Genomic DNA, 22174 nt, shown 5'->3' on the forward strand with positions numbered 1-22174 from the left:
TTTATAGCTTTAATTAAGGAAGAACTGGTTGTTAAATCGAATAAAATATAAGATTGAAATTAAGTAAAACTATTTCTAATGATGGGATCGCGTGCATGGTTAAAAATGAACAAATTACACCTGCTTCTGAATATAAAGCTTCAACAATGATAAACTGAGCTGTGTCTCCCTCTGGTGACGGAAACAATACAGGACATTGTGCTCAGTCTGAAACTTCAGCTGCTATCAGAGCATCTTTGAACTTATACTTTACACTGTCCTTCAGTGAACAACAACAAAAATAATAATAATAATAATAATAATAATAACAACTATTGAGGACACAGAGAAGGGTCCCTAGTATACCACACACAAAAACAAACAATCATCCTATGTACAAGAATTCGATGTAATGAAAATAATATATGTAAACGAAGACAAGAATTACCCAACACGACATTATATAATTTCATAGAAATTGACAAAATTCAATAAACTGCACCCACAAACAAGCAGGAGAGCCAGAGGCCCCACAGTTTAGATGAAGACCTGACTGAGCTCAGATCAGGGGTGGCCAAGGCCTGGATGATACTATTTTCTGAGACAGAGAGCCTGCACATATATTGATATAGAAGATTTCGCATTAAGGCAGGACAAGCAGGTACACTAACATTTACAAACATTTGGCTGACACTGCACCATCGTGGAAGTTTAAGAAGTCTCATGCCATCGTTATAGGCCACATTAAGTCTTGCTCTAGCGCCACGAGAGGGCAATATACAGAGGAGTGCAAAATGCTCTGTAAAAAGCGACCTTCACATTAACTGAACACATTATAAATTTGCAAGCTAGCATAATAGCTTGTGCATACAACTGGCCAAGATATGTAATCTGACGACACACTTGAAGAGCAACACCAGATAAAAAGAATTCAGGAAATACTAATTGTGTCTTCTTTACTGTTAACAATCACATTGTTGCTCTTATTGGCATTATATTTGATGTCAAAGTCTGCACCATAGTTAGAGCAAATCTTCAGCAACTGTTGTAAGCCAGCAATATATGTTTTTAATATTGGCAACGTATAGCTTATTAGAATCTGAACAAATATATACGATCCAGCAAAACATCACAGGCGTACACCATCGATATTTGGACACCAACGAGACAACGAGGCATCAAACTGGCAGCAGAACTGTTTCAACTTCCGGTGTTTCAGTTTTCAGAATAAAAGTTGTACTGGCAACATGTAACGTCTTTACAGTACTCCGGAAAAAGTTGACTTTTTGAAGCAGCTGTTTAAATGGTATTTTGTTTTTTAACTATTTATAATAGCGACAATGGGCATGTAATGCTAAACTACGCAAATTACAACTGACTTTGACTATTTAAGCGAACTTCAACATGGCCGCTAACGTTAAACAACACCCCACACGCAGCAACAATTAACTTACGTAGCGTACTGTAACGTTATTTCTGAAACTGGACTCTCCATATTTAGCTTAATTTAAGAGCTATACGGTAAGGTAAAGGGTAATGGGCCTAAAATTACATGCTTTTATCGAATAATAGTCGACCAACGTTAGTTAGAGATGAGTTATCTGAATTAACGTAGGTCCACGGTCACTGAAATAAAACTGCGTAACGCGACCCTCCCTTCAAGGGTAACATTCAGTTAACAAGCAACTTTAACCAACACTAACTGACATTAACGTTAATGCTTAAGGTTAAGTTAAAACTAATTTAAAGTCATATGTTAGTCTCAGAGTAACAGTCACCATTGCCACAAACACATCTCGCACCTACAACTAACGGTGCCATTTGCAATTACAGCATTAGCAGGCCTAGCCTAACCGTTAGCGCCTTCAGTCCATAAAATGATGCGACTAACCAACGGCAAACCGTTATTTCATAACATTTCACAACAAAACATGTTAAGTCAAAAGACTAAAAAGAACAATATTAGAAGAAGCTGTCCAAAAACAGCTTTGGTTTAGGCATTAACTTACCTGAAATGGTCCTCGACTGCGAGAAGACGTGATTACCTGTCGCCGACAGCTGAATTGAAATGTTCCCCTCGTCCAATAGTGTTCTCTGCCTGTCACTGCGTACCGCTCCCTCCCCCATTGGGTGGTTCAGGTTAGGGCCGAGGGTTTGGGCAGGTCAAGGTGGAGGGTGGGGGGAGGGACACATTTTGGCGAAGAAACAGACTTCTGCACAACACCTAACGATAAACGTTACACAACAATGTTGTATACAAGTGACCAAGAGGGGGCGGTGTTTACCTGTAAAGGTTTTCCGTGATACATTTGCTAAAAAAAATCAAGATAGTGATTGTTTACTGACAATTCAAATACATTTTAATCCAAGTCAGTTTGTTTGTTTTAAGTGGCTGCAGCAATGCAATAACTGTGACATACAATTACCGTACATAACCTTTTTTTTTCTGGAACATAGGTTTTCAGTTAGTCCTCTTTTATTCTGAAGAATTATAACCGGAAGTCTTCTTGGTTCACATCGGAGGCAGTATTAATGGACGAGTATCAGACAGAAGAGGAGGTGAGTTTTGTGCTTTAAACTAGTTATTGCATGTATTTGTATCACTTAGAAATAAAGCAAAGATATAACCACAAAAAATATCTTGTTTCTACGGTTTACTTTGTACCTGACACATAATCGTTTTGCTAGAAAGTACGTTAAAAGGCGAACAGACATGTCGGCTGGCTAGCTTAAACTAAATTGTTTTTATCTTTCACCAAACAGACTGCGTTTGTCGTCGATGAAGTGAGCAAAATTATAAAAGAGGTGAGCAACAAGACATGATTCCTGTAGGTTTATTCCCGAAGTTTATATTTAATCGGCTAATTTCTAGCTTGCAGCTTTGTGTTTAGCGGCCCGTCTGTTGCTAAGGGCACTAACGGTTGCTAGACAACGTTCATCTCTGTAATGTTGTACCTAGAATTTATACCAAACAGCGTATTTATTTGAATGTCGTTTCCATTTAATTTTGTATTGTATTTAGCTGGTTAAATTGCATTATATGATGTGGATTTAATATTATTCTAAGGTTATTAAAATGTGTTGCATTCTCTGTGATGATCAGCTCTTAATTTAACACCACTTTCCTGAAACTGTCTGTGTAGGCAGTAGAAGCAACTATAGGAGGAAATGCCTACCAGCACAGCAGAGTGAACCAGTGGACCACCAGTGTGGTGGAGCAGTGCCTCAGTCATCTCAGCAAGCTAGGGAAGCCTTTTAAATATTTTGGTATGTGCCCTGCTGCAGTGTAACAATAATATTCTGATGGTGGAAAAAAAATGAACCTCAGGCACTCATGGGTGGGTGGCAGCAATGGATTACAATAAGGAGCCATTTTGAAAGTGACACACCTTTAAAAAAAAAAAAAGAGGAAAAAAAGAATCCCTGTACTAAAATGAAAAATCACTAACCAAATGTCAAAAATATGCATGTTTCTTCAAGAGCACCTGCGTTTTTTCTTGAATATCATTTGATAAAGACGGTCCTCGAGCACACTGCTATCTCGTTCTTCAAAATATTCTGATGGCTCTGGGCTCTGAAGATGATATTAACAGATAGTGTTTGTTTTTCTTTACAGTAACCTGTATCATCATGCAGAAAAATGGGGCAGGTCTACAAACAGCCAGCACGTGCTTCTGGGATAATGCCACTGATGGTAAAGTAGTAATGTTTTTAATGTATTAGAGTGGTCATGACTGTCAGTGTGCTTTTGATTGCTCAGCTTTCAGACGCTGGTGGTCACTGACTTTAAATATTAAATGTAGAGGTGACACAGTCACTGAATGTATCGTGTATTACACCCAACAGGAAGCTGTTTGGTGAGATGGGAGAACAAGTCCATGTACTGTATCGTCAGTGTTTTTGGGCTGGCCATCTGAACCAATTACAACATACCTAGGGTGTTTGAAATGTATAGGATTTTGTGTGTTTTTGAGAACCTGTATGTTGTATTCAGTCACATTGACTGTATTTGAATACACTTTTCTGCTTTTATACTAAGTGCAATTGAATAAAACGATACTATGCTGGATATACTTTGCTTTATTTACATGAGACATGACAAGAGTGCTACATGTACAGCTTTTATCTCATTAAGCAACACAAATTGCAAAGAACTCCCAACATATCAGGACCCACAACAACCTCATTTAACCACCGTAAACTACATTCACACTGAAAGAATCAAAAATGTACATTAATCTCAAAGCATTTACAAATTTGAGACCACAGCCCAGTAATAAGAAATGTAAAGACAAGGCACCATCTTGAATAGAATATGTTAGGATATTATTTGTAAGGAACGGAAACACATTTGTTTGGCTGTTTTTGTCCATAACTCCAGGTTTATAAAACAAAGGAAAAGGCAGCAAGTCTCACATTGTAGGCAAGGTATGGAAAGTTACGTGAGAAAAAAAACAAGTACTTAAAATAATACGCTCTACATAAGGCAAAAATATATTTGGCCAATGGTATAATTACTGTATGTGCAGGGAGAAGAAATGTGACAAATCAGTAGTCCATTTACATTAAGTTGTGTAAAATCCATGCAGTTCATTAAAATCCATTCATCCATGTCGTCAGATAATACACTATCAAACATCGTCACTTACCAGTGAATAAATTAAACTCTTAAACAAGTGCAATTACAAAGCTGCTCTCAAAGGGAAGAATTGTCAAGAGGAGTGGTCAGAGATAAGTGGCACCTACTCCAGCTAAGGCTCTCTCTGGATTTTTTTTAAAACACGTCTGAGGCCAAAGAGAATTTGTCGACAGCCAACACTGCTATGGCACTTTAATTCCCTATTTATCACTCATGTCAGTGCCTGCAAGCCATAGTGTGAACCACCAGAGTGCACTTAAGGCTGCAGCATGTAGCTTTCTTTACTTCCTACTACCAGTATAATGTTACTCAGCTGTGGCCAGATACACATTCTCATTATTGTCAGACTATCAGAGAGCAGAAAGGAATGGCAAAAACAACACAGCGCAGGTAAAGAGACACAACAGTGGTTCAACGCAAAGCATTAAAAATAACATTGATTCAACAACAAAAAAAAAAAATCCCAAATGGACATTAGCATTCCTCCCGATCATTTCTAACTAATAGGTTGTTAAGAAATGCTGGTCACGAGGAAAAAAGTTTACAAACTGGTAAAAATTGTACTGTTTTACACCTGTGTTTGTTTCCTTTGTTTTCAATGAGACTGAAAGAATAAACAATGAAGGAAAAAGTCTGAGTGGCTACATGCCCCAACTTTCAGTAAAAGTACAGTACATTCAGTAGACATGGAACTTTTCTTAAAAATATAGTTATGTACACTTACAGTATGTCATTTTTGTAATACCATTGCAAGTTATTTACACATACACATGATAGTTTGTTGTATTGTACTCTCATAGCTTCCAGTAGGGACACACAAGAGGTACAAGCTGGTCAGAAATCCCATCAGTCGCTGTCACTCTCATCCTGGTACTTGGTGGTTGCTTTGATAGCACGTCCGTTTTGTAAAGGCATGTCTTCATAATCACTCCTGTACAAAGACACAGAAAACATCAAATGGTTTATGCTGAATACTACACCACAAATTGTAAGGTGTGAAAATACATAAAATTAATTAAGTAAACAAATGCTTACCCGTATATTACTTCATCATCTGAGTCGTTCAGCATGGAGAAAGCAGGATTATCCTTCAACTGGGAGTCTGGGGAATGATACAAAACCAGTTACATTAATCTGTTATCTTCCTTACCTCCTATATTGAGACTGTGCTGTATTACCTACCATAAAGTGCATTTTTGGAAGGGGAATACACAAACGCCAATGTGTACAGGTAAAAGTTGAGCAGACCGTAGAATGATAAGAATTCAGCTGGTATGTCTGAAGTTAAGGAATAATTTCTCACTATTTAAAACATCAACATGCTACCTCACATGGTATACTTCAAGGGGACATGTTATGCTCATTTTCAGGTCAGCTCTGACTGGTCAGCATTTCCAGGTCATCCAAATCTCCTCACTTACACAGGAGTCGAAGGCCGCACTGGGCAATGATGTCACACCTGTGTTGCCCGTGTTCTAATACCACAAGTAACACAAAACCAGTTCTAGCCAGGTTAACCACTGTTAGCAATACCAGTTATTTTACATATACAAACACCACAGCAACATGCTCACAGCCAGAAATTAGACTGTGCTGTGTGTACGACCGTTCTTATGAGACACAAATAAGCCAACAAGTGCTAATAAGCAGGATGTTACTGCAGCTTTCACTACTGTTGCTGTGTGGAGCAGCCATATTGGATTTCGAGGTCAGGGTTGGAGTCAGAAATCTGACTTCAGGGGGCTTTCCAGTTGAAATTTCTGACTGAAAACATGGACCAACCAAGATTACATGCTTCCCTGATGTTAGCATGTAGCTACATCTAACAATGTAGGCTACGTTATGTAAACACTTTCGGTGATGTGCTTGGAGCAGATGACCATATAAAAGAAATCCTATGATGTCATACTGTAACCACAGTATAAAAGCTGTGTTCGGAGCAGTCTGAAGCCTGAGTTTTTTACTCACTGAAATTACTTCTACAAATGCTACCTCATTGGATAAACTTTGGCCATATTTAATATGAACATCCTTCAATGTAACACTGTGTTAAGACACAAAATACGGTAAAGCATAATAGGCCCCCTTTCAATGAAATCATGCTCGAAATGAAACACCATTAGAAAGGATATAGTTTTGATAATGAGTAGACAGTTCAGCAACAAAGTTGTCTTGAAGAGCCTTGGCACCAAACCTCAGGTAGAGAATGACCATGCTGGTGGAGAAAAAGCAACAAGAACGACAGGATCATATTAACCACAAAGGGCTTTGTCAAAAAAACAGAGCAGTTCTTTTCTTGAAAACACACCTTATTACAAGAACCACGAATGTCAGCGCTGTCAAAAACCTGAGCCGGAGATCTAGAGGTTGAAAACACACATCACATTAATGTTAGCACGGTAAAAGAAACTGAACTGAATCAAATAAAGAGGTGTGGTATGTTGTGATACCTGAGTAAGGCATGTTCTTGAGTTCAGAACAAGCTCTGACGACTAGGAAGATCAGGTAGAGGATGTAGAGGGCAACTACAATCAGGAAGAAGATTTTCATGCCCTGGAGAAATAATATGAGACTATATTAAACTGCTGGGCAAATGAAGACACAAACACTGAGTGTACTTAATATAACAACACTATTCAACCACCTTTGCCCCAATCTGTATTATTAAAAGGTAAAAAGTCTCACCTGAAAGTTTTCTATGTCCACTTTATACAAATAGGTAGGGTCTTGGAGTTCATTAACCCTGCGAATTCAGAAAAGAAGAGTTGATCTTTTCGGTCCTGTTGTAATTCACTGTTTGATTCAGGCTGCTAGCAGCCAGTGGGGTCAGACTTACGTTTGCCATATGCCCAGTGTAACCGCTGAGAGCCACAGAAGACCCACAATGATCAGCTTAGGCAGGTAGAACGTAAGACATTTCCTCTCACCCTGAGGAAACGACACAAAACACATTAAATAAGATTCATATTGATATGCTAAAATTGAAGAAAACATTAAAGTATAGGTGTAGCACTGGACACACCTGAACCCTGATGCCATGATAAACACAGAGCCAGAAGAGCAGCAGGGCACACAGGAACAGAGCCTGGAAGAAAGCGTCTAACATCCCTGGAAACCAGCTGTTCACCAGGAATGACAGCGGGAAAAATGGATCTGAAGAGCAAAAGCAACACAATGAGCAAAACACCTCACCTTGAACCTACACATCTTTTAACACAGACAAGACACATGTAACATTTGCAGTTGACATTACAGTTGACATGGGATCCATTAAATTATCTTGTCACACACTTATAATAACAGTCTGAGCATGTCAGTGCCAAAAACAAGCACTTTTATTGGACCTAAATGGACGGTGTAAAGATGCCCTGAGTGTCTCGTATCAAAAAATATTGTTCCCATTAGTTACTCAGACACAAAAACACAGAAAAATAGGGTCCAGGTTGGAAAATAGCCTTTAACTCAGAATTTCACAGTCATCTGACATACAGAAAGCCACACAGCAACTCTTCAGCATGGTAGCAAATGCTTTGTTTTCCCACTTGCAGTAAATTGATGTGAAAGTTTGTGGGCGTTCCTATAAATACCAACTATCTATACCTGATTTCACAGGTTGTATTTTAGGGGTAAAATATGACTTGTGGAGAGAAAATACTGGACTCACCATTGTAGAGAAGCAGCAAAGGGAGCAGGATGGACATCCACTTTTGTTCTATGCCCCAATCCCTCATAGAAAACTTCCTCAGAGAGTGTGCAAACATACACTGGGACATGTAGAACAAACAAACGTTAGTCCTGCATTTGGTCGGATCAGAATACTGGTTATGTAAAGTTCATTGGGGTTAAGACCTGAATAGTCATCTTACCGTCACCATGAAGGTCAACACCACAAAGACAAATCTGAACCAGATCTCCACTTGCGAGAAGGTGGGGTTGTATGTTTTCCACTGAGGAGGGATTTTTAAAAAGAGAACAAAAAAGGGAGAGAAACGATAAGAGTGAAAAGGCTGTGACTGACCTGTGAGCTCAAGCTATTTCATTATTAAAAACCCTGCCAGTGTTTGTCACTCACCACAAACTTGACCTTGATTTCATATGTGATATTTTCAAGGCCTTTGAAGCTGACCATGACCTGGTACTGGGTGTAGTTCAGATGACCAAGATGGAGCACGATGATCTCATCACATTTCTGTAAGCAGAGACAGGAAACGGTGCGTCACTGTCGGTTCAGTCAACAATCCAATGCATAATTGAACTGCTCTTTTACTGTCGGTCTGACATGATAATCAGTTTCACTGCACTCACTGCTATACAGCCTCATTTCATATCATAAATAACATTTCATAAACTCCCACTGCTGTTCTGTTCGCTGCTGCCTGACTAGATGATTTAATCCTACATATTGAGAGAAGAAGGTGACTGGGTTTGCTGATCTACACTTACAGCCCCGCAGTGTAGAGTTCTTGGTTTCTGCTGCACTTTGTTGATGTGCATCACACTGGCGTCCTGCATCACTCCCTTTAGCTCCACACTGATCTCGAAGGGCTGCTGGAAATCACCCACTGACACAGACAGCAGTGAAAACATGTCATTAGCCACAGGTAGGCATGTTTGCAAAACAATAAAACAAAAAGCTATGTGAGGTGTGTCATGGAGACGCCCTCAACATTCCACTGTCTTTAATATGGTTGTCATCTGTAGCTCATTCTGTGGTCTTACTGTTGCTGTGTTCAGCCTGGATCAGACAGGTGAGCCATAGCTGCTGGTTGTAGGTGGTGAGGGGAGGAGATACTATCTTGAAGGGCCCAGTCTGAAAACATACAATTAATGACATAATTAATCATTATAAGGGACAATAATAAATGGAAAGATAAGACGTTATTTCAGTAAGAAGGCATTTTTGCTTTAATCATAACACAAAACCCAAAGATTTTCTCTTAATACCAGACGATGCAGATATCAACATTACAATTATATTACACTTCACTGTGCATCTGCATTACTCCTCTCCTATACAGGACTCATTATATCAATAACTCCACAGAAAGACGTGCCCTTGAAATGGCAAAACACTTTTTAAATCAGTTGTGTACTATTCATTTCCCCCGGTAAGAAACGGCTTCAGTTACAGAGTTTATGTATAAATAGAGTGCCCCAGGAATGAGTCCTAAAATCTGGAAATGAATTAGAATTTTTGCACTCTCAGTTTCCTGGTCTCAAAGTCAATGGATTTTTTTGAATGGATTTAGATGCCTGAAATAAGGTCTGCGGTTAACTCAAGCTCAAGAGACTTACAAGTTTTGTTCTACAACATAAAATACTTCTTTAATATGTCTTAAAAAATCCGGTTGCTGACAAGTTGCAAAGTAAGACTACAGACCATCATTACACCGAACACAGCTTGACAGCCTTGTTGTGGTAGGCATGCACCTGTGGTGTAGTTTGTTTATAGCCTAATGTTAGCTTTTCCGCAGTTGTATTTAGGCTTCAAAAATCAAAAAAAGTGGTTTTCATTTGTGAAGATTATCTTGCTGAACAAACGTGTGCGTTTCATAAGCATTTGTTTGCCACAGAAGCCATCAAAAAAAAAAAAGCCATCTATGTAAAAATCCCATAGTCTTTTGACGAGGGAAACACAATGACGCTAACTTCCACGTTGACCTACAGAAAAAGTCAACCCTGGAGCACTTTGTGAGACATGAGATAATAGGAAAAGAAGAAGAAGAAAAAATGTGTAAACACACACACACACACACACACAGAAAAAATGTGTAAACACACACACACACACACACACACACACAGGAATTCAATCAAATGTAAGACAGCTAAAAACTAGCAAAAGGTCAAAAGGTTGAATTGCCAGAGAGCAGAAAAGTTCCAGTTAAAATGTCTGTAGTACAGAGAGGATACAGCCGCAGTTACTTGAAGAAATATTTAATTGCTTGAAAGGCGGTCTTTTCAAAAAACTAGACTGTCTATGCAGTAGAAAGATAAAAATACTTTTGAAATTGTTGCAACATGACCAAAGAAACAGAGGAAAAGGGCTGTGGCATTTGCATTTGCTCAAGAGGAGGAAAACCTACAACTACCAGAGTGCGCTGCACCACATTGAATCAATAAACGCTCCCACTGGTGTGCGATGTAATGCAAGCTCAACTGTAGAAATAGGCAATGCAGTAACAGAATCTTGGCTCATTATGATCAGCACTGCCTAGTTTTACTATTTGATCTTAGTTTTTTCAGCCTCCATTTTTACAATAAAAGAAACAATATGGCTCTTGTGTCTTGTTTCCAAATTCTTGTGTAGCAATCAAACAGTACACTAAAATATGTTTCTGAAAACATTTTAGGGGAGAAATAGGCAATACAGTGACATAATCTTGGTTTGTATTTGATCAGCACTGCCTGGTTTTATCGTTTGGTCTGAGTTTAAGGGAGAGAAAATGCAGAAGTTCAATATGTAGTTCAAGAAACCGCCCTTTTTTCTGAGCAACAGCCCTGGAGCCAGCGAAAATCCACCAGATGACACATTTTGTGTCATCCAGCTGATCTGAGCTGAGAGATGAGCACAGAGACCTGGGCACTGGAAAGATGGAGGGAAGATTTTTCTCTTTTTAAGATAATTTTTTGGGGCTTTTCAGCCTGTATTTGATAGGACAGTGGTAGCGTAAAAGAGGGAGAGAGAGGTGATGACGTGCAGCAAAGGGCAGCAGGTCAGAATCTAACCTACAGCCGCTGCAGCAAGGACGTAGCCTGTGTACATGGGGCACCTGCTCTACCTGGTGAACTACTCAGCGCTGTTCATTTACACCTATCACCCACATTGTTATGATACAAAGCTGGTCGATAATTGGCAAAGCATCTCTTTAAGTAATGTCAACAATCTCTACAAAGCAAGTTCAACAACAAAAAAGTGCTTGGGCATTATAAACTGCAGTAAATCTGAAAATATCACATCAAATATCACAAATGTGGTTTCCTGCAAATGAAGTGATTGCATCCTATCCCCCTGATGTGTGCTATTTGTTCTCAGCAACACACAGCTTCTCATCTTTTTTTTATTTTTTTTTTATTAACCTTTATTTATACAGGTATCTTACCTTAACTGTGAAGTTTTTGAGAAGTAACTGATCGCCATTGTGCTCTTGCTCAGTAATAATCCTAGGACCTACACAAATAAAGAAGACACACTGAATACATTTTTCACAGACTGAACCACTGGACTAGGATAAGAGTAGTGATAAAAAGCAGCTGACACACTTTAAGTAATGTGTTATCAGAGCTTGATAACGGTGCGTTATGTGTCAAGGAGAATGACTCACACACTCACACATCCCTGTATCTCAAACTCTTAAGTCTGCGTTAATGAGACTTCTGACCAACACCCAGCTTGGGCCGGTGCTGCAGAGAGAAACGTACCTGCAATCCCAATGAAGACTGTGAGACCAAAGCAGATCAGGAAAAACACGAAGACCAAGACAAAATGTCTCTTGGACAGGGTGTAGAGCCGCATGGGTGCCAGTCTGTCACAGGGAGACATTAGAGAGAGAGTTACCACACCACACCACTGCCACGGACAGAAAATGATAAAAAGGAACTGACACGAGTTATGTTTGTTTTGTGGTTAATGCTGAAAACCCACTGTGGTTGAGGTGCGGATATGTCAACACTGTTAGCTTCCATGCTAGCTTATGCTAGCAGTAACAGATGGTAGAAAAGGACCTACCCAGTTGCTTTAACACCGTCTCCCACACTCTCAAACATTGGTGACACGTCTCGGGAGTTACCGCTGACCACATCTAACACTTACCGCTCCATTTGTTTCGGTTCGCAGTCTCGGTTCCGAGAAAAAACGCTAAAATATCGCAGTGGATCCACATCCGTGTAGCAACATCAGTCTGCGACAGCCGGAATGCAACGTCATCAAGTGGGAGGGACCAGTCACGTGACGTCAGGGGAAAAGGGCTTCCCTCTGTGCTACCACTTCCTCTTTATATACACGTTGTTTTTACTTTATAAAGCTGTTACGTTTCAATGTTAGACTTTATGTCGATATATTTATCTGTGGATGAAACTAATAAAATATTAAGAATATTGTTTTCTAAAAGACATACGGTTTAAAGCCTTGAAGATATCGGGTTTTTTGTTAACTTCCTTCATTCAATCATCATAAATAAAGCAAAAACATGGAAGAATACAATTAATAACAAGAGAAACAAAACACCAAATGGGTACATACTTCCATAAAAGAATAAAAAGAGCTTTTTTAAGGCACTGTAAATGTCTATAGCCCTGATAGCTTTCTGATTTGTCGGTCCCACCAGTCTCAGTGTCAGTTCATGCTTGAGATGATGGATATTTAGAGAGAGCATTTGCATTTATGGATGAAAACCTTGCCATATAAAATGAGACATTTAAAATAAAGGCATGACCTCTGTTCAGGTCATTTTCCCTTTATAAAAATAACATCTCTTATCTGTAAATTAGCCCCACATACCATATCAAAGACATGTTCAACATCAAGCCACAAGACTTTTACATATAATGCCACTATCACAGAACACACACTTAGATTATCCATAAAACAGACAAAAGTGTAGCTATCAAAGCCTAATCAATGAATATCAAAGTTTCACTGTGTCATGTGTCTCAGCTTCTATGTTTGTGGTGCAGGGACATTTAATTAGTGATGGTTTTCTGTTAGTATGCTAATCATATTTTCATGTTTTCCAAATGAGACTAAAAGAAAAGGTGGCCTATATAATATGATTCATTTACTGTAATGAACTTTCTGCATGTTAAAATATTGTTTTTTTTCTGGGAACTACTCCTTTTAATGCGTATGTCATGAATTTATGTAAACGCACAAATGTGAATACTTGGTCTAATATTACAATAATGGAGCATCAACAGGTAATGAGAGCAAAATTTAGCCCCAAACTGGCAGTTACTTAACAAATGTAATCATGAAAAAGTACATATCTTAATTATTGTATTACCAGGAGCTGTCCTGTTGGTCTGTGTCAATGTTTCAGTCTCGTCCTGCCATTTTGTTAAGTGTTATATGTGTGTTGTTTTTGTGCTCTGTCATGAATGTTAAGTTGTTGTGGACCTCAGGAAGAATAGCTGCTGCAATGCAGTAATGGAGATCATAATAAACTAAACCAAGCAGGATTCAGAAAGATTATTTCTAAAAAGTGGTCTGTTAGATAAACTGAGTGTGTAATTTTTAAATATACTTCACTAACCTTATTGTTGACAAAATATTTGTCATAATAACTCCATTAATTTCCAATAATGTTGACTATTCCAATAGTGTTTGCAGCTAGAAGGTGCAGGTCAGTGTATTATATGTGTAAAAAATATTAAATTTGTTATCCTTGATGTTGATGCCATTTAACAAAACATCTGTCTTAAACATTGACTGTTCATTAGACATATTACTACTCAAAAAACATGTAGGTGTTGCATCAAATACTATAATATATTCTCGTGGAAGCATTGGGATACCAAATTCCTTTAATAATTCGGTGTATGTAAATGACTGTTTTCATTACTTAACTGTGATACAAGCAAATTATTATTTCTAAGGCAATAGCTATTTAACGTCTTCTATGATGTATCAACAAGATTTGATCTGATGTTTTTAGATTCTGATTTTTAATTTCTACTTAGCTAAAATAAATAAATAAATAACCATGTAAGCGATTTAAGATTTGCCTATGTAACACGACTGCGTCAAAATAAAATAAAATAAAATAATCTCATTAAATTAAATTAAAAATAACATAAAATTAAAATAATCTCATTAAATTAAATTAAAAATAACATAAAATTAAATTAAATATAAAACATAAAAAAAAATAAAGCGATTTAAGTTAATTTTCCTCACACAAAAATTACTTCACACTTCACGAATGAGCATTTAAATTTCAAAGTAGGCGTGTGCTGATTCACCATCATTTAATGCAGATGTAATCTATGGTTAAATGCCCCTCCACAAGGCGACACTTGTTGCCTTTCACAGAAACCAATCGGCCCCTACCTCTTGAAACTACAAAATTATCATATTACTGCACGGTGAGAAAATGTGTAAAACGCAAAGTATTCTCATATTTTGCTCATTTCCATCCATATGTTCTTTAATGTATCTATTTTAGGACTACACTACCTTAGACAGGCATCATCTAACATATAAAGCCACACCATGTTATACAATAAATGAGCGTAATGCCGCATAAATCTCAGCGATGGACACCTCTCCTTTGTATCTGCCATCACCACACAGCACGCTTATAAAATACAGCTAAAGGTGCAGATGGTTAAATTCATAGTCCCAGCATCTAACGCCAAACAGCCATGATACTGTAACGCAGCGATAAAATGGATCTGTTGGTGGATAAACAGGAGACCCACCTGTAAAAGCGATCATCTCTGTAAGGTGTCAGGTCCTCCTTCAGCTCGTTGTAGGCCTCCTGTATCTTCCTACAGAAGTATTTCAGCTCGCTGTACAGAGGGTTTTCCAAGCCGGACGAGTAGTCGGTGTCCATTATGACACACCGAGCCGTCTGACGGCTGAAAATGGCGATGGGGGAACAATCCGCTGCCTACAGAGAGCAGCACAATGATCCGGCTGTATTGTTAGCGTCGTTTGATTGAAAATGCAGTCGAAGCTGTTTTGTTTGTGTCGATTCAAAGAAAAAAAAAAGCTGTAAAAAAAAAAAAAAAAAAACGAAGAGGGGGCGGAAGCACACAGGCAACACACGGGAGGAGGGTCACGTGATGAGAGTTCAGCACCACGGACAGAGACAGACAGCTGCCTGTGATGACAGCACAGACACCACAGACAGCAGTGTGGCCAGCATCATGGGTCTGTGGCTCCAAACACTGACTCCTCTGAAGTATATTAGTCCTCCACTCACAAACTGTCTTTGGCTGTAACAATCCATCAGTGACTGTCTTTATTATTCAACATTTAAACACATTTAAAAGCATTTTACAAACTAAAACCAATTTACTATGTGGTTTCAAGAACCCCAGTTGAGTAATTCTCACCGTGACTTTAGTCATTATGAGAAACTATCTTAATTTTCTCATAAATATGAGCTGCAGTAAGTGAAAATTGAGATACTTTGAAAACCTTCTCATAAGTATGACCATGAATGAATTATTAAACAGGCTTACTTAGCACAGGCCCTGGAGCCCTTCTGGCCCTTGCCTGTAACATTTCACCCAAATTAACACATACTGGCCAGGGAAAGAGTCAGAATGACCTCAAAAAGATGCAAACAGATTACAAGGATTAATAAAACAACCACAAAGAGACACAAAATAACTACAAAGAGACACCAAACAACCACAAAGAGACACAAAATAACTACAAAGAGACACAAAACAACCGCAAAGAGAAACAAGATAACTACAAAGAGAGGCAAAATTAATTCAAAGAGGCACAAAACAACCACAAGACACAAAATAACTACAAAAGGGGCAAAACTACAAAAAGACACAATATAACTACAAAAGGGGCCAAACAACCACAAAGAGACACAAAACAATCACAAAAAGACACAAAATAACTACAAAAAGGGGCAAAACAACTGCAAAGAGAAACAAGATAACTACAAAGAGCAGCAAAATTAATTCAAATAGTCAAAAAACGACTACATAGAGATGCAAAATCACCACAAAGTTTGTGTGTCTTGCTCCTATGAAGGAGAATTGGTGGAGGCTTTTGTGTATCTGTGCCCGGGGGCCCATCATCTCATCATGCACCAGTGAGTATGAGAAAGTGTTTCACAATTATGAGATAGTGAGTCATAACTGAGTTTTAAGGTCTTGGTGTTGTGCATGTTCACTCACTGGCCTGCCTTTCTGGAACACTTGAATGGAGCTGTAATAATAATGATAATAACAACAACTTTATTTATTTACCACCTTTAAAAACAGAGTTTACAATGTGCTTTGACAAACAAAGCAAAAGCAGAACGAGGGTACTCAGAAGGCAAAATAACAACAGAAAGTCAAACAGTCCTACCAAACATAAGAGAGAGACAACATTGTATTGAAGTTAAGATAAAGTTAAAACAAGAAAAGAAAAATCTAGATATACAATGTCAAAATAAATATACAAATAAAAGTAATAAAACTGTAAAATAAAAAATACGACATCATATAAAAATAAGTTTATAAAGATGGGATTTAAGAAGTGATTTAAGAGAAGTCAGGCACTCCTCAGGCACATGGATGGATTACTGAGCGGCCCATTCTCTCAGGCTGTTCCAAGACAGAACAGCCCTAATGGCAGAAGCATGGTCACCTTTGGATGTAAGCTTTAATTTTTCTCACTGTCTGAGGCTCTGAGGCGGCAAACTGGCTCATATGGGGTCAACATCTCTGCTATGTAGCTTTGGGCAGGATCCAGATGAGCTTTATAAATGATCCATAAAATCTTAAAATCAATTCTAAAACGAGCAGAGTCAACAGAGAGAAGCGAGGACTGAGGTGATGTGATTAAACTGGGCCTTGATAGTAGTATTATTTTCACCTGTCATAATGTTTACTCTCTGAGACTATAGAGCCACCTTGTGTAAACTGACTGGTTTGTACACTACCATCTCTGAATTCAACACATCACTGGACATATTTACAGGACAAGACACAGCATTTTTTCGGAAACGATGACGTTTTATTCAAAAGATGCGTGACATATACAATTATAAAATAATTTACATGGCATGCCTTACTATCCATTCACTATAAACGTTCAGTCACCAAATCAGACTCAGGTTCTTTTCAAGTGTTTTTGTCATTTAGGTCTACATCTACAAATACAAAGCACATACCTCTTCTAAAGAAAAGCCAGATCCTACAATATCTACAACAGGTCATCTCAGAAAATCAGTTTAAAGTGAATCCTTAACCTAAGTCCATAGGCAATTCTCAACATGAACTCAGTGGCTTACACTTGTGAACTCATGTGAACGATGTGTGTGTAAGTGTGTGTGTATGTGTAAGAAGCCATGACCACACACGTTTAAAGATAATAGATTTAACACTGATGGGATTGGTAGACTGCACGGTTGAATACAGACACACCTTGACTTGACAGTTACACTCTACATAACTAGTCTACCGACTACACTAAACTGGGCACTTACTCATTCACATCTTTTCCATCCAATGCAAACTTCACAAAACACAGAAGAGTCGCCCGTCCCCCGCCCCCACCCTCGACCCAACCCTATCTTCCCAGCTCACGACTCGGGCTACACTTGTAACAAATTTTCATCAACACAAAGAAATGTTCAGAAAACTCCACAATATACAGTATGTATAGATACTATATCTCCTTCAGGAAATAATCTCATAAATAAAATGTACAGACCAGCAACTGAGATGCTGAACTCAAAGTATGGTATCAAACTGTGGTCAAAAGTGATGACAAAAGGATTTTTCCCCCCTAAAAAATATTGCACAACTAACACAAAAAGATGGATATTTTCTGTGACATGCTCTTTTCTTTTTTTTAGGATCAGAAGAGACTTTTTTTTTTTAATCCCCATCCCTACAACCCCCGTCTGACGGACATGCATCTTGTTGTGATACTGAAAGATCACACTAAATAATTCAATAATCTCATCAATTCAAAGTCGGTCCAAAGTGATCGTTTTTTTTTAAAGTCAAGAATTAAGTTACACTTCCCTCTATGCCCATTTTTTACCACTATAATTTTTTAGCAAATGCATATTTTGGCACAAAGTTAGAGGCAGAGGTGGGACCAAGTCACAAGTACGTCTTTGCACTCAAGTCTAGAAAGTAAAGTCATGAGTCAAGTCTCAAGTCCTAAACTTTGAGTTACGAGTCCTAAACAAGTCACAATGCACTCGTCAACAAATGTGATGCCATTTTAATTTATTCATTTGATAAAAAGAAGTTTGCTGGAAGTTCATAAGTGCTATATCGTAAGCAACTGGACTTGTTTGCATTTCTTGAAGGTGTTTTTCCTCTCATCCAGGAGGCTTCTTCAGTTCTAAATGACTGGTGCGGAGTCACAGGTTTTAAACAACACAGTCATTGTCAGAATCTCCCAACATGTGGTCATTCAATTTGGGAAGACTCAGACTGCCCTTCGACTGGTATGGGAATTCGAAAGAACATCGAGGAAGCTGGCTGATTACAGGAACCACCTGTGTTTCAATCTGAGATGCAGGCAACACAGGATCATTCCTGACAGCTAAAGCTTGGGTTCCACAGTGAAAGGACACACGGCTGCAACACCAACGACTCCAACGAGTTTAAAGCCTGAGACTCTGCACCAGTCAGTTAGAACGTCTTGTAAAGAATGTCTTTAACGTCTTCATGAAACACAAGCAAGTCCAGTTGCCTACAATACAGCACTTATGATTACCATGACCTGGATGACTCAGAGTCTTCACCGACATTTGCTGTAAGTTGTTGCATCTCTGTAATTATCGAACCACATATTTCACATGCTGCAACTCACTTTTTGTTGACCAATGTAGTTTTTGCATGCAAACGAAATTATCACAAGTATCTTTTTTTTCTCCCAACCAGCACTCAGAAGTATAATGTTAGTCTGTTAAAGTTCTCTCCTGAAACTTGATTAGATGCTTGTCTGATTGGTTTAAACAACGTTGATCATCTGAAGAATTAAGCGTCGACTTGTTGGGAATGAACAGCGTTAACCTTAGTTGATTCAGGAAAAAGTATCTTCAAGTCAAGGCTCAAGTCCAAGTGAAGTCAGGAGTCATTGGTGTTCAAGTCCAAGTCAAGTTGCGATTCTTTTTTTGATTTTGTCAAGCGTTAAGTCATCAAATCTGTGACTCAAGTCAAGTCTAAGTCGTGTGGCTCGAGTCCACACCTCTGGTTGAAGGTGACCCTAATCACACCTACCTAATATCACTGCCCTTTTTTTTTAGTGATTTTGTCTACCATCTTATACAGATAAAACCTATTTACTTATATTTGCAATGTGCCTGATAATTTCCTCCTGCCCACAGCGCCCTGCTCTGTGTCCTTAGCTCAACACAAACACAAGCTCGACTGCCTGAAAGAATAAAAGAAAAAGAAAAAGACAGCTTTTCAGATTTCAGTGTCAGCTTACTAAACGAACAGATTTCAATAGCTTCATCCTTCATTGGAGTTCTGACTTCAAAGATTCAGTGACAATGATTTCAGCTTAACTGTTAACTTTTTTTTTTTTTTTTTGGTGGTTGTAGCGGTTGAGTTAAACAGTACTACAGCGTCGCTCCACACCTGAAGTTACACTTAAAACACAGTGGAGACAGGTGTAAACAGACATCTGTCAAAGTCACCCCAAGTCTCTTTACAACATTTACACATGACTGATATGTATTTACATGACTTCTGAAAAGACTATGAAATGGTATAGGTGAAATATACAAAAATATTTCCTGTACCTTGCTTACATGTTTAGTGTGGTCTTAAAGAGCAGGGATGACCCCCTCCCACCCCCCCAAACTACACACTCACTTCACAGAAGTGACAGCAGGTGACAAATCACTTCATGCCGGAGGTTGAGTTTAATCCGGGCCTTGGCGACTTCTCTTGCGCCCGTGTCACCGTATGTAGATATTTCACTTAGTACAGGATATATCAGTCAAAGCTATTCAGCACATCCCTCCTCCACCTGAATTACAACACAGCAATATTCAAATTCAGCCACCAGTTCTCCCAAATAAAGCAGGTAAGTTGAAAACCATGTTGACAGGGTATGAAGATTGTATATCACAAACAATGACAATAATGTTAAAATTCATATCTGAATAGATAAACAACAAAATTTACATATAAATTAACCCATGTAGCAGAGTAACGTTTCTTCTTCCTTCAGAGTCCCAGGAAACTATGTGGAAAAGACTGCAGCTCGCCTCATCTACTGACTCCCAAGCGTTTAACAGTGACACACCTTTTACCACAGTGAAAAGTGTGACCTCTTAGGAGTGCTCCTAAATGATGCATATATCTAAGCCTCAATTCCAGCCGAGATAGACTGAGATAGTAACAAAAGGAATGGCAGAGAGCGAAAACAAAAAGACCCTCCTACCCTCCACCACGTTTAGTCATTTAATAAAATCCTAAAAGCAAAAGCAGTATAATAAAGTGGTAACTGTTTCACTGAAGTTTGTACAGCAATGGATTTCAGTGCCCAGTAGTACCTGTGCGCTCTGGGAAAAAACAACTGTGATCTCCAGAGTGTGGGTTTCAAGTATTACTGCTGCTTCTTTTTGAAAACTGCACCTTGACAACTCCTCGCGGAGTTAACCAATCGGTTATCACGTCTACAAGCTTCTTCTAGCTAAAGCAGCATTTATTTGCATGATGATTACCAAAGCTCAGCTCTTTGGCCCTACATGCATTGCAAGGTGCCACTGACTGCCAAACGGAGCATGTCTGAGGGCATCCTTGGCAAATGCAGCCAATGCTTATTGCACCAACTCTAGTGGCAGCATTGTGTAGTGCAGCATGATTGTATCGCTCTCTATGACCAGGGCTGATTTAAGTCTTCTCTCCAAAAATCAAAGTTTGTTAATCTCAAATGAAACAACTGTGCCCCTTCAACAGATTGCATTTAATTCCCAGATATAACTCAGGGTAAGTAAGGGAGGGGACATCTCATTTGAGGCGTTGAGTAACATTGGCTAAAGCCACTGCGAAGGCCTGCACAGCAGAGAAGGGATACTGGAAGTCCAGGATGTAGGCATTGCCATCGATCCTGCCAAACTGCATCACCTGTGGAGAAAAACAGACAAACAAAAAAGTAAATACACACTGTAAGAGGTACTGTCAATAATAGGAATGCACTGATTTATCAGCCTAACATCGATATCGGCTGATTTTTGCCTTGTTGACAAGCCTTCTGCCTCTGGGACAACCGAAAACATCTTTGGGACAAACAGACACTATCAGGGATAACACTGGGACAAAAGGACGCAGTAAACTCAGTATCAATGCGTCATGGGACACACCCTATTTCTCCCTGATAATGATACATTGTGATCAACAAATCTGTGTTGAATCGGCAGGAAAAGAGCAAGTTAACGTTAGCTGCTAGCAGTTAGCAGTCCGTGGCTGCAACTAACAGCTTATGGAGGTTGCACTGAGTTACGCTATAATGTGTTCAAGCTCTAATTAGTATAAATAAGTACAGTATTGGAAAGTAAACTATGACGTTATCATGATGTGTTCAAAAGTAATCTTGTAAAATGTAGTTTTGGCAGTAACTTAGAAATTTGTTGATGTTTTCACAGCAATATAAAATGATGTTAGAGAGGGGATTATGATATATAGAGTGGTGAAGAAATAAGTCCTTAAACCTGGAAATTACTTAGCATTTCAGCACTTCTGGTTCCCTTGTCACAAAAGAGGGAATAAATGACAACACAAACATCAATAACAAAAAACAACAACACTGGTATCAGTATCGACCAAATTGCTATCGGTATTGATACTGGCCCAGAATTTCACAAACAGTGCATCCCTAATCATTAACATCATGTCCTTATGCAC

At 38.7% G+C, this 22174-nt stretch overlaps 3 protein-coding genes and 1 long non-coding RNA gene across 11 annotated transcripts in view; 1 reads left to right on the forward strand and 3 right to left on the reverse strand.

The window, feature by feature from the left end:
* LOC126398389 (uncharacterized) overlaps nt 1-2157 on the reverse strand; it is a 5408-nt gene extending 3251 nt beyond the window's left edge. Inside the window, exon 1 of the long non-coding RNA XR_007570774.1 lies at nt 1989-2157. This is a non-coding gene — a long non-coding RNA (uncharacterized LOC126398389). The remainder of the gene's footprint in view (nt 1-1988) is intronic.
* tmem181 (transmembrane protein 181) overlaps nt 1-15340 on the reverse strand; it is a 27222-nt gene extending 11882 nt beyond the window's left edge. The window contains exons 1-17 of one of the 5 annotated variants that reach the window (XM_050057676.1): nt 15038-15333; nt 12041-12144; nt 11722-11789; nt 9338-9428; nt 9062-9180; nt 8691-8807; nt 8485-8565; nt 8283-8382; nt 7641-7771; nt 7455-7546; nt 7304-7361; nt 7069-7171; nt 6927-6978; nt 6751-6833; nt 5801-5890; nt 5654-5720; nt 4044-5549 (exon numbers count right to left, since the gene is read on the reverse strand). In XM_050057676.1, the coding sequence (XP_049913633.1) occupies nt 5465-5549; nt 5654-5720; nt 5801-5890; nt 6751-6833; nt 6927-6978; nt 7069-7171; nt 7304-7361; nt 7455-7546; nt 7641-7771; nt 8283-8382; nt 8485-8565; nt 8691-8807; nt 9062-9180; nt 9338-9428; nt 11722-11789; nt 12041-12144; nt 15038-15171 (1575 nt within the window). In that variant the 5' untranslated portion in view covers nt 15172-15333 and the 3' untranslated portion in view covers nt 4044-5464. Of the gene's footprint in view, nt 1-4043; nt 5550-5653; nt 5721-5800; nt 5891-6750; nt 6834-6926; nt 6979-7068; nt 7172-7303; nt 7362-7454; nt 7547-7640; nt 7772-8282; nt 8383-8484; nt 8566-8690; nt 8808-9061; nt 9181-9337; nt 9429-11721; nt 11790-12040; nt 12145-12347; nt 12586-15037 lie in introns of those variants that run through there. The other 4 variants (XM_050057681.1, XM_050057680.1, XM_050057677.1 and 1 more) reach the window with 4 other exon arrangements.
* Nucleotides 2480-4048, forward strand: LOC126398387 (dynein light chain Tctex-type 1-like). 2 transcript variants are annotated; one of them, XM_050057683.1, is made up of 5 exons: nt 2480-2538; nt 2743-2784; nt 3123-3246; nt 3596-3673; nt 3826-4048. In XM_050057683.1, exons 1-5 carry the CDS (start codon nt 2512-2514, stop codon nt 3894-3896), a joined length of 342 nt encoding a protein of 113 aa, XP_049913640.1. In that variant the 5' UTR covers nt 2480-2511; the 3' UTR covers nt 3897-4048. The 2 variants fall into 2 exon arrangements, with proteins under 2 accessions (XP_049913640.1, XP_049913641.1); XM_050057684.1 differs by lacking the exon at nt 2743-2784.
* A 1224-nt stretch (nt 15341-16564) lies between the features above and the next one.
* The window catches only part of tulp4a (TUB like protein 4a), a 35615-nt gene continuing 30005 nt past the window's right edge, over nt 16565-22174 (reverse strand). For all 3 annotated transcript variants that reach the window (XM_050058057.1, XM_050058055.1, XM_050058056.1), the window contains exon 14: nt 16565-21397. In XM_050058057.1, the coding sequence (XP_049914014.1) occupies nt 21281-21397 (117 nt within the window). In that variant the 3' untranslated portion in view covers nt 16565-21280. The remainder of the gene's footprint in view (nt 21398-22174) is intronic.

The sequence above is a fragment of the Epinephelus moara genome, chromosome 12 (assembly GCF_006386435.1).
Source record: "Epinephelus moara isolate mb chromosome 12, YSFRI_EMoa_1.0, whole genome shotgun sequence".
Lineage (NCBI taxonomy): Eukaryota > Metazoa > Chordata > Actinopteri > Perciformes > Serranidae > Epinephelus > Epinephelus moara.